The sequence below is a fragment of the Vipera ursinii genome, assembly GCF_947247035.1.
Source record: "Vipera ursinii genome assembly, chromosome: 2".
Lineage (NCBI taxonomy): Eukaryota > Metazoa > Chordata > Lepidosauria > Squamata > Viperidae > Vipera > Vipera ursinii.
Genome location: NC_139513.1, coordinates 124,107,503 through 124,121,977, shown reverse-complemented (window position 1 = coordinate 124,121,977; position 14,475 = coordinate 124,107,503). Strand labels below are relative to the sequence as shown.

At 39.7% G+C, this 14,475-nt stretch overlaps 1 protein-coding gene across 4 annotated transcripts; it reads right to left on the bottom strand.

Moving 5' to 3' along the window:
• Positions 1-369: 369 nt before the first annotated feature.
• Positions 370-12,179, bottom strand: PYCR1 (pyrroline-5-carboxylate reductase 1). Of its 4 annotated transcripts, none has more exons than XM_083354430.1 (8): positions 12,075-12,179; positions 11,394-11,626; positions 9,071-9,141; positions 6,240-6,419; positions 4,875-5,096; positions 3,935-4,027; positions 3,404-3,567; positions 370-3,308 (listed from the first exon to the last, which is right to left on the bottom strand). In XM_083354430.1, the coding sequence occupies exons 2-8, from the start codon at positions 11,458-11,460 to the stop codon at positions 3,164-3,166; spliced, it is 942 nt and encodes a 313-aa protein (XP_083210556.1). In that variant the 5' UTR covers positions 11,461-11,626; positions 12,075-12,179; the 3' UTR covers positions 370-3,163. The 4 variants fall into 4 exon arrangements, with proteins under 4 accessions (XP_083210556.1, XP_083210558.1, XP_083210557.1 ...); XM_083354432.1 differs by having other exon boundaries at positions 11,394-11,494; positions 12,075-12,116; XM_083354431.1 differs by lacking the exon at positions 12,075-12,179 and adding an exon at positions 11,690-11,930 and having other exon boundaries at positions 11,394-11,494.
• Between the last annotated feature and the right edge of the window lie 2,296 nt (positions 12,180-14,475).

Sequence of the window (14,475 nt, the reverse complement as noted above, 5' to 3'; positions counted from 1 at the left end):
AACAAGCACATTAATCTTGTGAAACCATAGCCAATACAAATTACAGGTTTTATGTCATAAAATATAACTATGTGTATATGATTTTATAGACTAAAAAGACCAAATATTTTTATGTCACATTTTGAGAAAGAAATAAATCAGCCATAACTGTTTGGAAGCGATTCCCATCTGCTTGGATAATAGACTAGCTATCCCATTTGGAAAACTTACACACCAACATTCAAATGAGAAAATCAGACTGAAGAATTGGAGTGAGAAGGAAAAGCTATGTGTCTTTCAGATTCTTCCAAAACTGACCCTCTTTCATAGCACCAAAATAAACCCAAAAATCCAGTAAAAACCTAGAAACAAATCATATTAATTGCTTTATTTTTATATATCAGCTTCAATCGTACAGGCATGTGATAATCTAAATTTTCTATATAATATATATTTCTTACATATAAGTTGTCAGCTGTGTTCTAAATTCAAAACCGACCTTATCATTACAATCAGATCTTTATCAGTTTTCCAAGTTGCTGACAGGCAGTACTCCACTGTATTTTTTTCTCTCAGCCAAATTTTGTTCCATTTCTGCCATTCAGGGATGTGGCAAAAGCAAGGCTTTTGACTGATGATTGAGTTTGTTGTTGAAGGGAAGGCAAGAAAGAAAACACATGAGGTTTCAGCCACTGAGCACTTTAATTTATTTATTTGTTTTGTTTGTTTTTATAAACCGCCCTTCTCCCGAGGGACTCGGGGCGGTGTACAGAGTAAGATAGGCAACATAATGAAACAGTATTGAAAAACAATAATCAGAACAAAACAAACTGGGACCCCAATTAGAGCTATCAGAGCTATCAGAGCTATCAGGCCAGGCCGGACTGCTGGAATAGGTAAGTCTTTAAGTCGCGCCGGAAGGTGCGGAGGTCGGGGGCCATCCGGATTTCAGTTGGTAAGCAGTTCCAGAGGGCTGGCGCACCCACTGAGAATGCCCTCCCCCTGGGGGCCACCAGCCGACATTCCTTGAGCGGTGGCACCCTGAGGAGGCCCTCTCTGTGGGAGCGCACAGGGCGGTGGGGTGTTGACATTGCAATCAACCTTCAGATATAGTCAAACATAATTGAGGAATACAGATTATCAGTGTTCTACACATAAGATTTCCAGAAAAATAGTATCTAAAAATTGCAGCAAGTACCTAGAGCAAAGGTCCCCAACCTTTTGGGCACCAGGGACTGGTTCCATAGAGGTTTTTCCATGGACCGGAGGGTGCGTGGTTTTGTGTGCTGCCTGCATCTTGTTTGTGTGGCCCAGTTGCTGGCGTGCTATGGCCAGGTACCGGTCCACTGACCTAGAGCAAAAATATTTTCTCCTCTAATTCTTTGACCATTTGGGTAGTCATAAAAAACAGGCAAAAGCTTCATCCCAAGAGAGTCTTGCTTCATATTTCTTTGGAAATAGTTTAATTCTGAATCATTGTCACTTTATTATTTAAGCAGTTTCCTGAGTTCAGATGTAACAAGGAGGTTTGTTTAAAGACAGAATGGTTGTTGCTAAGCTCTTGGGAAAGAATGAATCCATAGTTTGGCTCATTCACAAAAGCTCTGCCCTTGAGTTTTTTGTGGGAACAATCACTACCGACACCTTCACAATCTTTGGGCTCTTTAGGAGGACCTGCATGCTGAAGCTACCAATTAGCCCAGAACACATGTCTGCCTCCAGGATATAGAGAGACTTAAGTTCTACAGAAAAAGCTAAGTTCTGCTTTCCTCAGTAGAATTTTTTTTTACTCAGAAGCAATATATAACACAACAATATCCATCTGCTAGAAAGGGCAGGGAACATTTTAGTAAAGAAAGACTCTGGCATTAAAAGAAATAAGAGAGCTGCCTTCTCTGCACCTCACTATAATAAATTCTCAGACTTCAGGTCTATCTATAAGGTATACCTCACAAATATTTTTTTCATTTTTCAGCCTTAGGCAGTCTGTCTTTTATCTATTAAAGGAACGCTGTGAATAAATCCAATAAATTCATGATTAGATCACAAATGATCTAATCGTTACTCATTCTTTTATTTCTGACTGTAGTGCCAAATGTTAATACTCTATGTTAATAGCTACTCCACTAAGAAAATCAAAATTATGAAAATAATCCCCATACAATTTGAATAGCTTCTATCTAGGCATAATAGCAGATTCAGAATCTATATGGGATTTCTTATAGTTTATGTACTAGAAGTTTGCAAATTACCTGCATGAAAATGAAAGATTGAAATCTTGGGCAAATCCAATTTAGGTAGCAAGAAATGAGAAAGAGCTCTGCTAAAGACTGGAAAGTTGCTGCCAGACAGAGTAGATACAATATGTGACCAAATGGAGAATCAGACTGCTCTGTTTAAAAGATTCTTATGTTCTTATGGAACGAAGAGATTATAGATTTACTATAGATACTTTTTGCAGCGTATAACATGTGATAAGTTCAGACAAATAACCTATATGAAACCTGAGAGCAGTGAAGAATTAAAATGAGACACTGCAGAAACAAGATCCGAAGATTCTGCTTCTACCGTGTGTGTGTGTGTGTGTGTGTGTGTGTGTGTGTGTGTGTGTGAGAGAGAGAGAGAGAGAGAGAGAGAGAGAGAGAGAGAGAGAGAGAGAGAGAAAGGAGGAATGAAATAAGGAATGAATGAATGAATGAATGCACGTGAACAAGACTTGGAAATATTTGGATATAGCTTTCTGTTTGACTATGTAATTATTTCTCTGGGTCACCTGTTGTGCAAAACTGCTGTGAGATTAACTAGGAAAGAAGAACTTTGGAGGAAAATTAGGACTGAAAAACGTAAACAAATCATCTGTCAAGTTCAAAAGAAGACTGCTGTAGTTTCCTCCCTAAGAGAAATGGCTGAAAAAAACTACTTTTTTAAAAAAATCCCATTTATATCCCGCCCTTTCTCTGAAGACTTACAATCTAAAGCACAAATCAATGTGCTTAGCAAACTTTCCTTTCAGTCCCCAAGAACACTGCCCTATCTATTCTACCTTAATAATTACTTCTGGAAATTTAAATGCCTTTCTCTCAACATCTCGAATCCAGGGTACGTCTCCTTCTATACATCCCACTTTAAAATAATCTGTGTTCAAAGAAAAAGAAAACAGGTTCAGGCAAAGGCCTGGGTTTCTTTAGTACTTCTTGTTGCCAGGATTCTTCTTGTTGAATAGGCTGACCTTGCTGGTAGAGGAAGACTCTAATTTCACTTTATCCATTAAGGTTTTCTTAATGGCAGCTGGGGAAACTTTCTCTTGGTCAGCTAAGCACTGTAGTTCCCTGTTGAAGACAGAGAATGGATTAACAAATCAGAGAACGTAGCTCAAGAGGGGTGAGTGGATGAGGGCATTTCTTTTTGCGCTGTGCAAGCATACCGTGTCCTGATGCAGGATGCCTCCACAGCATTGATGAGCAGTGAGCGGAAACCACCACTCTCTAGAAAGTGGAGAGCATAGATGGTAGCACCTCCTGGTGAGCAAACATTGTCCTTAAGCTGTCCAGGATGCTGCTCAGAATCCAACAGCATTTTGGCAGCTCCCTAGGTATTGGATAGACAAGACAAAGGCAACTTAGAGGATAGCAGCAATATGTTACTTTAACCTATATTTATAGCTGGATCTTTGAGGGAGAAAATGAAAATCAGGGCAGATAAAAAATTTTTCCTTAACACTGCAAATTAGCCATTGAATTAGAAAAAAATGTAACCTGTCTCACACGTGACTGAATGATCCAGTAGTTTGTCTGTTTCTTTGTACTTTAATTGCTGGGTGGTACCCAGGGCGCTTCTTTGAATTTCAAACACCAGCTTTTAAAAAAATACAGTAATGTGACTTTTTTCCTATCAAATATCAGGAAGCAGAGTAGTCATAATGACCATTCTGATGATTACAAGCTAAGATACTGACCAACAAGGCTTGAGCTCCCAATCGGACAGCTAGTCTACGAGGAAGGCCCATCTTCACACCTCCATCTGCCAGGGCATCCAGGGCTGTGAATGCCTAGGAAATCAATAGTTAAAGAGAAATAAAAATTTGACCATATAATTATTCCTCTGGATCACCTGTGCAACATAACAATGCAATGTATTTTTCTGATTATTTAAATCAGAGTTCCTCAATTCAGTGCCCTCTAACCGTGCTGCAGCTACAAAGTCAAGAATTCACAATCAGCACAGTCTGAGGCAACAGCTGTACAGGTAGTCCTCAACTTACAACCACAACTGAGCCAACATTTATGTTGCTATGAGACAGCTGTTGAATTTTGCCCCATTTTATGGCCTTTCTTGCCGTAGTTAAGTGAATCACTGCAGTGGTTAAGGTAGTCACATGGTTGTTAAGTGAATATGGCTCCTCCTTTGAATTTGCTTATCAGGTAACAAAAGGGGTCATATGACCTGAGCACACTGCAACCATCAAAAATATGAGTCAGTTGTCAAGCATCTGATTTGGAACATGTGACCATGGTGATGCTGCAATGGTCGTAAGTGTGAAAAATGGTCGTACGTCACTTTTTCAGGGCCATTGTAACTTCGAACAGTCGCTAAACAAACCATTGTAAGTTGAGGACTACCAGTATCCCAGAATTTTACCAGTGGATCCTTGTGGGTAGCCTAGGACAGATTGGAATAGACCACCTATTCCAAGGTGGTCCGGCTCTAATGATATCTAGGAAATCAAACACTTGGTTATAAAGCTTCATTCTGAAATACTGCAAGCCAATCTGCCTTCTCTTAAAATCAGATATGGCGTAAGATGTTAGCTACACTTCCGCATATAACCCTATCCCCACCCCACCCCAAATCTTTTATATCCTTTTTGAAGACTAAAGGAAATATATGGCACATACATAAGCAGGTCCACTGCCACTGAGTCCCGTCACAGCATCTATCAAATCTTCTTCCACTTCAGTGCAGAAGCCCACGCTTGCCATCAGCTGTTCTAAGAGCTTCCCATCTTCCACTTCTGCATGCGAGCCTGTGGCATAAACGGTGGCCCCTTCCCGCACAATGACTGGTGTGTTGGTCATGCACCTGATCACTTTTGGGGTGGGGCAGAAGGTAGAAAGTTTCTTGAGACACAAAATAAGAGAAACAATTGAGGATACTTAATTCAGAACTTAAAAATTTTTTAGATCTGACAAGTGCTCCAGCAAATCCAACCCTGTCAGGTTACAGACAGGTAGTAAAGAATCAGTGCATGTTCATTTGGAACCCATAGAATGTCTCTTCATACCGTGCTTCCCCGAAAATAAGATCCGGTTTTATATTTTTTGCCTCCAAAAGAGGTGTTAGGTCTTATTTTGGGGGGATGTCTTATTTTTCCCACTGTGGAAGCCTGCCATTTTCCTAACTGAGGGACTGATCATTCTAGGAGTTGTAATCCCAACACATTGGGAAATGCCAAGTAGAGAAAAGCCAAGTTATACATTAGTGACACCTGCCCAATAGCTCCATCTGAAATTTAAGGAATGTCTACAGGGTGGCATACTATAATTTCTCACAATTTATGACAATTAGGCATATTATAATTAAATCAGAATAATTTACTAATTATATACTAATGTAGAACAAGTTATGTTAATTTATTCAGATCATTAACCATAATTTATTAACTCATACTAATTTAGTAATTCATGCTAATTTATCCAGGTTAAGAATCATAATTTATAAAAACTTATCCAGTGCAATAATTTATGATAATGTATCTGGGATAATTATGATTTATGATAATATAAGATAACTGTTCCAGGGTAATGATTTATGGTATATTATCCAGAATAATCATAATTTATAATAATTTCTCCAAGATAATTCATCAATTTATGAGTTACTAATTCATGATACTTCATCTGGGTAATACTCATTACTAACGCTAATAGTTTATCCATGGTAATATTCATAATTTATAATATTAATTCACAATAGTTTATGCTAATTTAGAACAATTTATGGTATTTTATTCTGGATGATAAACATAATTTATTAATGCCAATTCATTCAGGATATAACCAGCTTACTTACAATATTTACTAGGTCACTAACCAGAGATACAACAGTGTTTCCTCTTCTTTCTATATAAGCAAAGCAATTATATTCATTGCACTGTCACCACACCCATTATTAGTTTGTTCTTCAGAAATATCTGTTAGCTGCCCTAACCTTGCACAAATCTAGGCCCAAGAAACGTAATACAGATGAGTGCTGATTCTCACCTTTTCAATTGAGTTGATAGTAACACCAGCAGCACATGAGACTACAATATGTCGATCTTCTATGTCTGAGCCAATTTCATCCAAGATAAAGGGAATTATGGGTGGTTTTACTGCCAGAAACAGGACATCACTGTTTTTAACTGTCTCCTTGTTGCTTATGGTGAAATTTACACCCATTTTCTGGAATTAAGAATTTGCATAGCAATTGTTGAAGCATTTCTTTCTTTGTGCTGAATTTATAACAAGAACAATTAGATTAAACAAGGAACCAGGCAAGGTTGGGCACATATTTATTTTCCTAGAACTAAAGACAAATACGGTAACTGTGATGGATTAAAGCCAAAATAATCTCATACAGTATTTTGATTTTAATTGGGCGAAAAAATGAGGCAAAAGTAGAGATTCAGCTGTTTTGACTACTGGGGTTGGGGTGAGGTTTTTGGATGGAAATAACTTGCACCAGCTTGCAGACAAACAGGGATAGAAAAGAACTTCTTGGGAAGAATCATATATCCTGTTTGGAATGTGTTCAGTATCTAGATATATATTCAATTTTAGTACTTATGGTAATGCTGTTTTACTATATGCTATGATGACTCTAGTATTTATATATGAAAATTGTATAAATATATTTTATAATTAAAACCAACTCAAACATTCTGCAGTTTAAAAACGGGTATGGTTTCAACTAGTTTCTAACAATATGATGCTCCTAAAGATAGAATCTAAGGATTAAACAGTGTGTTATGGACACAAATGTAACATGTAATTCCTTAGCAATGCCACCATAAGGTGGTGATTGGATGCATCAAAACTGCTCCATATGTTTTAAAATATCTATTTGCAACAGAAGACATGCCCTTGAAATAAATAAAAAAGGATTATATCTTCCTTCTAACAAGTATTTCCACACTAACATATCTCATCCTAAAGTTATTTTTCAAATGAAAAAAGAACTATCAAAGTATAGGCAGGCCTCGAGAATTATGGTCATATTGCATGGTAGTTGTCAGGTGTCACCTAACGAAAAATCCCCCCACCCCATTCCTGTCCCATGTGAAACATAAACAAAAAGAACATGCAGTTTGCTATGTGGTGCCTTCTGGACAGGGGAGCCTCTTGGAAGTCTCATACAGGCCCAGGCCTGCCTGCCCTGGCCCTTCCAGGTCCTCCCCCACCACTGACGCTCCATGCTCCACTTTCCATGCCTTGGGTTCTCATATACCTTTTCCCATTCCCACCAGGTCCTCCCTGATCTGATTTCCACCCCACCAAGCCAAATACCCTTCTTCTCACTTACCTTTTGAAGAGCTGTGAGGCCTTCCAGACTGCTGATATGACTTCCTTTTTCACGTGGCCACATGGCAGTTCCAAAAGTGGCTGCCATTTTGTCCCACCCACAAAATGGCAGCTGTATTCAGGTTGCTGCATTTGGATTGCAGCCACACATCTGTGGGACAAATTGCTTCATTTTGCTACCTTACCAAGCTCTGCAGTGCTGCAGAAGCTTTCTCCAAAATTCAAAAGTCTCTGTAACAAAATGAAGAAATTTCTTTGGTGGCTGCCATTTTGTCCTGCCCATAAATGGGCAAGACAAAATGGCAGCCACATTTGGATCACTACTGTGTGACCCAGGGACACATGGCCTGCTTGCCTTCCACAACATGAGGTCCAGAGAGCTTCAGAAGGTAAGTATGAGGCATGATGGCTGTATCAGAAGGAGGTCCAAGTGATTTCACCAGATGGGATGGAGGGACTGCAGGCCTGCTGCAGCCATCATAACTTTGAAATGGGGCCATGTGTGATTTTGGGTAGTCTGTTGTAATTTCAAACATACATTAAATTGCCTGTTATGCCTTGAGGATCACCTGGATATCCTTTTCTGAGTAACATGTAGTCCTACTATTTTCTCTCAGTTTTTCTTTTTTATATGAAAGAAATGTATCCCAATTCTAATAACAGAAAAAGTTCTAACTGGGAAGATTAGTTCCTACAGACAAAATATCAGAGCTAAAAAAGTCTAAACTATCTCAGTACATGGATGAAGTGTGGAATGCCCATGTTCTTATTTGAACTAAAAGCCAGTATTCTGCTTTACCACTAGAGGTATGCTGCTCCCTGTTGTTGCTATCTCATCAGAGTCAGAGTCAGAGTCGTTGGTGGAGCAGTGGGCTAATGCCTCCTTAAATAACACCAGCTGCCTGCAATTAGTGCAGGTTCGCATCCCACCAGGCTCAAGGTTGACTCAGCCTTCCATCCTTGAGGTAGGTAAAATGAGGACCCAGATTGTTGGGGGCAATTAAGCTGACTTTGTAATAATGCTGCTTGGGGGGGGGTGGTGGTGAAAGCCCTAATAAGCAGGCATATACATAGAATGAAGGCTACTGCTAAGCTTGTAAGCCGCCCTGAGTCTTCGGAGAAGGGCAGGATATAAATGGAATTAAAATAATTTTAAAAAATCCATTGGATTTCTCTGCTAGTAATCATAGTTAAAAAAATTGTATGCTCTGCGGTTGACTATGATGTACAAACTAGGAATTCTACTTTATTCATCTTGGAACAAGCTCAACTGGTGCCACAGTTTTGTTCTTGGCATCAGGATATGAGTTGTTCCTACATGAACCAGCAACTTTCTTGTCAAGCTAAGCAAGAAAAACCAAAAAAAACACCTGATTTGTTAGTTGGATTCACTGCCAGGAGTCATTAAGATCAATCAAAGCAGTGTGCATTTCATGTAGAGTTCAGTATACAAACATACAGCTACCAAGAGTTTTATGAGAGTTTTGAGAGCAGAAAAGAAGCATTTTAATATTTCAAATGCTATAACCTACCCTCAAGCCTGTTACTGTCGGGAGATCAGTGTCTGGTGAGCTTGCTGTTATCTTGTGGGCTGCCAAAATCCCTAGAAAAATAAATATTGCGTTTTATTTTGCTATAGCTTCCTACATCTTATTCAAGTACTACTAATACCACTTTACAATGCTTTGGTAAGGCCACACCTGGAATACTGCATCCAGTTTTGGTCACCACGATGTAAAAAAGAAGTCGAGACTCTAGAAAGGGTACAGAGAAGAGCAACAAAGATGATTGGGGGACTGGAGGCTAAAACATATAGGGAACGGTTGCTGGAATTGGGTATGTGTAGTTTAATGAAGAGAAGGGTGAGGGGTGACATGATAGCAGTGTTCAAATATCTCAGGGGCTACCACAAAGAAGATGGAGTCAAACTATTCTCCAAAGCACCTGAAAGCAGGACAAGAAGCAACGGATGGAAACTAGTCAAGGAGAGAAGCAACCTGGAACTAAGGAGAAACTTCCTGACAGTTAGAACAACTAACCAGTGGAACAACCTGCCTCCAGAGGTGGTGAATGCTCCAACACTGGAAGTTTTTAAGAAGAGACTGGACAGCCATTTGTCCGAAATGGTATAGGGTTTCCTGCCTGAGCAGGGGGCTGGACTAGATGACCTCCAAGGTCCCTTCCAACTTTATTATTATTATTATTATTATTATTATTATTATTATTATTATTGTTGTTGTTGTTGTTGTTGTTGTTGTTGTTGTTATGTGTTGATTCAGGTCTTATTATCAGAGGCACAGTGTTTCACAGCCCCTCTTAGATGGGCTCCTCCAGTGCTGAGAGAGTTCAGATCAGAATCCCACCAGGCTGAGAGAAAGGGAAGAGGAAGGTCACCCAGCCATTTCTCCCATGTTATTGCAACAATGTAGGCCCATGTGAGGGGTTCCCTCCTCTATTTAAAGTATAATCTTCTCCCTCCTGCTTGGCCACTTGACTCAAAGGGATCTCCCCTCCCTAGTTGCATGAAAGCCTTTTTTTCCTTTTAGGTTTACAATAGCCAACTAAACAAACCTAGAAGACCACTGAGAGGACACTAAAAGATCTTTTTAAATATTTCTTTACTGCCATCTAGTGATGGACTAAATTTCTGCTGCCCAGCTGTGGTAGTCCTATACTGTAAAAGTTCCCAACCTTTTGGGCATCAGGGACCAGTTACATGGAGAGAGGGTTTTTCCACACACTGGAAGGTGCTTGGGTGCTACCTGTATCCCACAAATGGGGCTTTGCTTGTTTGTGCGGCCAGGTTGCTGGCATGCCGCAGCCCAGTACAACTCCACAGACTGGGGATTGGGGACCCCTGCTATACTGTACAATCAAGTTTGTTGGAGCCAGGCATTACCTGCTCTCACTGCCTCCTGTGTTTTCATTTTATTCTTGTCACTATCTTCATATCCCTTCTCAGTACACCCATTCTGTTTTTCAGTCAGTATAATTTTTACTACCTCTTATCCAATTGTAGATTTTCATATTTTTAAGTGAAATTTATTGCTATTTTTTTAAAAGTAAAGGAACATTCAAAACTAAGTTTAATATATAAGCAGGCAAAGTTCATGTCAAACTACACCCTTGAGAACTTTTTTAAATCTGTGGAAAGATCTGTGCTATCTTTTGCAATGTTTGCAGTTTTTCCATGACCAGTAAGCCACTCTTCTAGCCTGTAATTATACTATTTCGTAAGAAGTAAAAAAAAACCTCCTAGAAATTAGAAGGGGCTGTCTGATTGCTATATTAGTATTTAAATGCAATTTGGATTCTCCTAAAAATATAACATACATATATCTGCTTGTATCTTGTTAATTAACATTTCCCCAATAATGCATATACTGCAGTAAATATTGTAAGAAGTTAATCTGGACAGAGTGGTAACATGAATTCCAAAATCCAAAAGGGGATTAGCTTCAAACCTGTATCTAGTGCTATTGTAATCGAACAAAAGTAGCACTGTTTTCATTACAATAAGTACCATTACGCACATACAAAGTATGCTTGAGTCAAGGAAAAAATAAAGACCTGAGAGACAGATACCACAAGTGACCAGGTAAAAAAATAATACCATTTCTAATGTTTCAGAAATATCACATTTAAGTTATTACGTGCACGTTACTTGATTACATATGGTTAATTGAATAACCCAATTGATTTGGTCTGCACAATACACTAAACTATAAGCAAACAAATCACACGACATCTAACATACTGTGCAAACTTGTAAGAAAGCTGCAGAAATAAATGCGACACCGATGTACCAGTGAGTTTATTGTACTAAATCAGTTCCAATTTCTCGCACTTGCCTACCTGCTGCCGTGAAGCCCCTCGCTAAGGAAAAGGCGAGCTGCCCAGCACCGATGAATCCCACACTCATGGTAACAAGTTTCTAGAAGTGACCTAATGGATCCCTGGTATATAAAAATAAAAAAAAATTGAGAATACCAGCCAAACGTGCCGGCGATAGCAATATAATTCTTGCAAAATACAGGAAGCGTCTTCAGGTTTGGCACTGGAGTTCGGGAATGGATAGATTCAAGTATCTGGAACAAAAAAAAAAAAGTTTAGAAGGGCTACTGCAGGATCCCTGGCTGACACTCGCTCACCCTCAACTTGACATCACAGCTCGCTTAATCTCGTTCCCTTCTTAGAGCCGGCTCCACCTCCCAGCTGCTGCTCTGCTTTTCTGCCTGCCCATCCTACCGTCCCCGTTCCCTGAAGGCGATCTTCCATTCCCTTTGCATGGCGGATCGATCCTTTCCATATCTTCAGGTTCTCCCCTGACCCAGCCCCCCCCCCCCAAGAGGGTGCATCTCTACGGAGCCCACTTACCCCCTAGCACAGTGTTTCCCTACCTTAGGAACTTGAAGATGCGTGGACTTCAACTCCCAGAATTCCCCAGCCAGCATAGCTGGCTGGGGAATTCTGGGAGTTGAAGTCCACGCATCTTCAAGTTCCTAAGGTTGGGAAACGCTGCCCTAGCGAACAAACCTGATACTCCCACGTGGCTCGTTCAGGATCGGGGCAGAGGGGGTGAATAGAAGCCGTGGCAAAGCGCAGGACAAAGATAATCCCTCAGCCAATCCGAACGAGAGGGTGTGGCCTCCTCGCCCTCTCCTTCAATCAGCTGCTGAGCAGGCACGTCGGCCGCTAGCTATTGGAGCAAGCTTTGTTTGCAGTTGCATCAGTCGGTCTTCCGCGGAGGCGGGGAAGGGCGGATTTTTTTTCGAGCGATGCTCAGGCTTTTTTTTTTTTGGCCGGTAATGGCTGCCCCATCCTGGGCGTTTCCATTTGTACGATGCAATGTGGGTTGATGATTGCGCTGCTTCCTGGGAATTGTAGTCTTTGGTGAAAAAAAAAGTGTCTTAAAAGACAGGTGATAGAAATAGAGCAGGGGTCTTCAAACTTGGCCCTTTTATGACTTGTGGACTTCAACTCCCAGAATTCCTCAGCCAGCAAAGCTGGCTGAGGAATTCTGGGAGTTGAAGTCCACAAGTCATAAAAGGGCCAAGTTTGAAGACCCCTGAAATAGAGTGCTACCTTTTAAATGCGGTACTCGATTGAAAGTGTTTGGAAAGAAACTTGCTTGGAAATCACGTCGTTGAATCTAACAGCAGTACTTTCTAACTGCAAGGCTGCTAATTCAACTTTGGGGAGGGGGTGAGATTTCCAGTAAAGTATCTTTAATACTCATCTTGGGTATATGCATCTTGAAAACTGAAAAGAGGAATTTTCCACTTTCATATAAAGTGAATTCATTACGGAAGCGTGTCCGTATTTGAATGATCTGAAATATTCCTTCAACGGTTTCTTGCCACTTGGGCCAAGTTGTTTAGTCTTTTGATCATTTAGGTCTATTTTCTGTTCTCCCTTCCCAATCTCCCCAATCTCTGTATTAAATATAATTTGTATTAAGAATTTTAATTACAGTAGTAAAAACTAACACAAACAAAACTTAAAATGCTGTACAGTTGAAAGAAAGGATAGAAAATGCAAGAAGAAAAAGAAAGGAGTTACTCTGTGGTAAGATAGGTAGCCAATAAATTAGCTAAACAAATAAGAATATAATTAAGAATAAATAAATATACAAAGAAGTTTACTCATAAGTTTTTTGATCTTTGCTACAGTTGTTAGCACCACTTTCACAGAGCCATCTTCAGTTTCCATTACCTCTGCAGAACTCCACTAATTCAGCTTTGTAAATATATGGTGTCAGTGAGCCCTAGAAATATTGTTGCACACTTATATATTCTTTTTACGACCCTGTAATCCCTTTGGGGTGGGGGTGGGGTGACTAAATGGAGCTGAATGTTTACTGACCAGATGCCATTCCTGACGCCTATGTGGAGTTCCCAGCAGATATTTTCTCTTTGGGCCCTGATACGTAGATATAGATATCGATTTATAGATAGATATTGATATTGAGGCATAACAGAAAGTTACTTTTTTCCATCTTGTCTGCTGATATTACTATTGTTTTCTATTTTTATTGTTTCCCATGAAGCTGTTAATTTTTTTTGTTTTTGCCTCTTTCATGATTTTTGTGGAATGCTAACTTTTTAAAAGGGTTTCCTAAGTTTCAGGCAGTGTTAGGGGACTCCCCCTGTATTCCCAGTTGCATCATGCATACACATTTCCTAAATAAGTGCTTCAAATAGAGAAATGGCTTTTTAAAAAGCATGATATATTGATACTGAGCAGGGGGGTTGACTAGAAGACCTCCATGATCCTTTCCAACTGTATTATTCTATGTTCCGTGTTCCAGAAGATCATAGTTAATATAAGATACAACTGTTTGACCTCCGTATAGTACAGTATGGGTTTTCAGAAGTACTAGATTGAATCATTAAAAAATGCTAATATAGAAGTGGCCAGCTTTATATTCTAATTCACTAACATTACTAATGTTTGTCTTCAATGTGTGGTGTGTGTGAAGCACCAAAAAAGTGACATCAATTTGCCACTTTTTGGTGCTTCACACAACTTTTTATATCACCTGACTTTGTTGTTTTCTGACTTTATAAGATGGCAGCTACATCGCCAATAAGTAGCTCTCAACCCATAGCATCTCAAGTGCTTACAATACAGCCTCAAAATTCCAAATGGGCCAACCAGCCAGAAGTCTCTTTCCCTAAGGCTAAGCCATGTCTGATTCAAACCAGTGAGGACAAAAATAAACCAGACTCCTCCCTTCTTTTCTTCCTATTACCTGTCCGTTTGCTGATAATTTTTCTACAGGGTCTCTAAGGCTGCAGAATTCCCATTTTCTCACCATTCCTGGCTTGTCTCTGGAACGCTCATTGTGGTATGTATGGAGCATCCATAGTAACAAAGCTAACAGCCTGTTGAGTTATTTCTATATAGATATGATAGGCACTAGAACAGGGGTCAG

Bases quoted from the DNA above. Each gene is read 5' to 3' on its own strand.
- PYCR1 (XM_083354430.1), bottom strand. From the start codon at position 11,460: ATGAGTGTGGGATTCATCGGTGCTGGGCAGCTCGCCTTTTCCTTAGCG. The intron at 9,142-11,393 runs GTAGGCAAGTGC...TTATTTTTCTAG, and splicing joins GAGGGGCTTCACGGCAGCAG to GGATTTTGGCAGCCCACAAG. The intron at 3,568-3,934 runs GTCAGTATCTTA...TCCAATACCTAG, and splicing joins TGGGAGCTCAAGCCTTGTTG to GGAGCTGCCAAAATGCTGTT.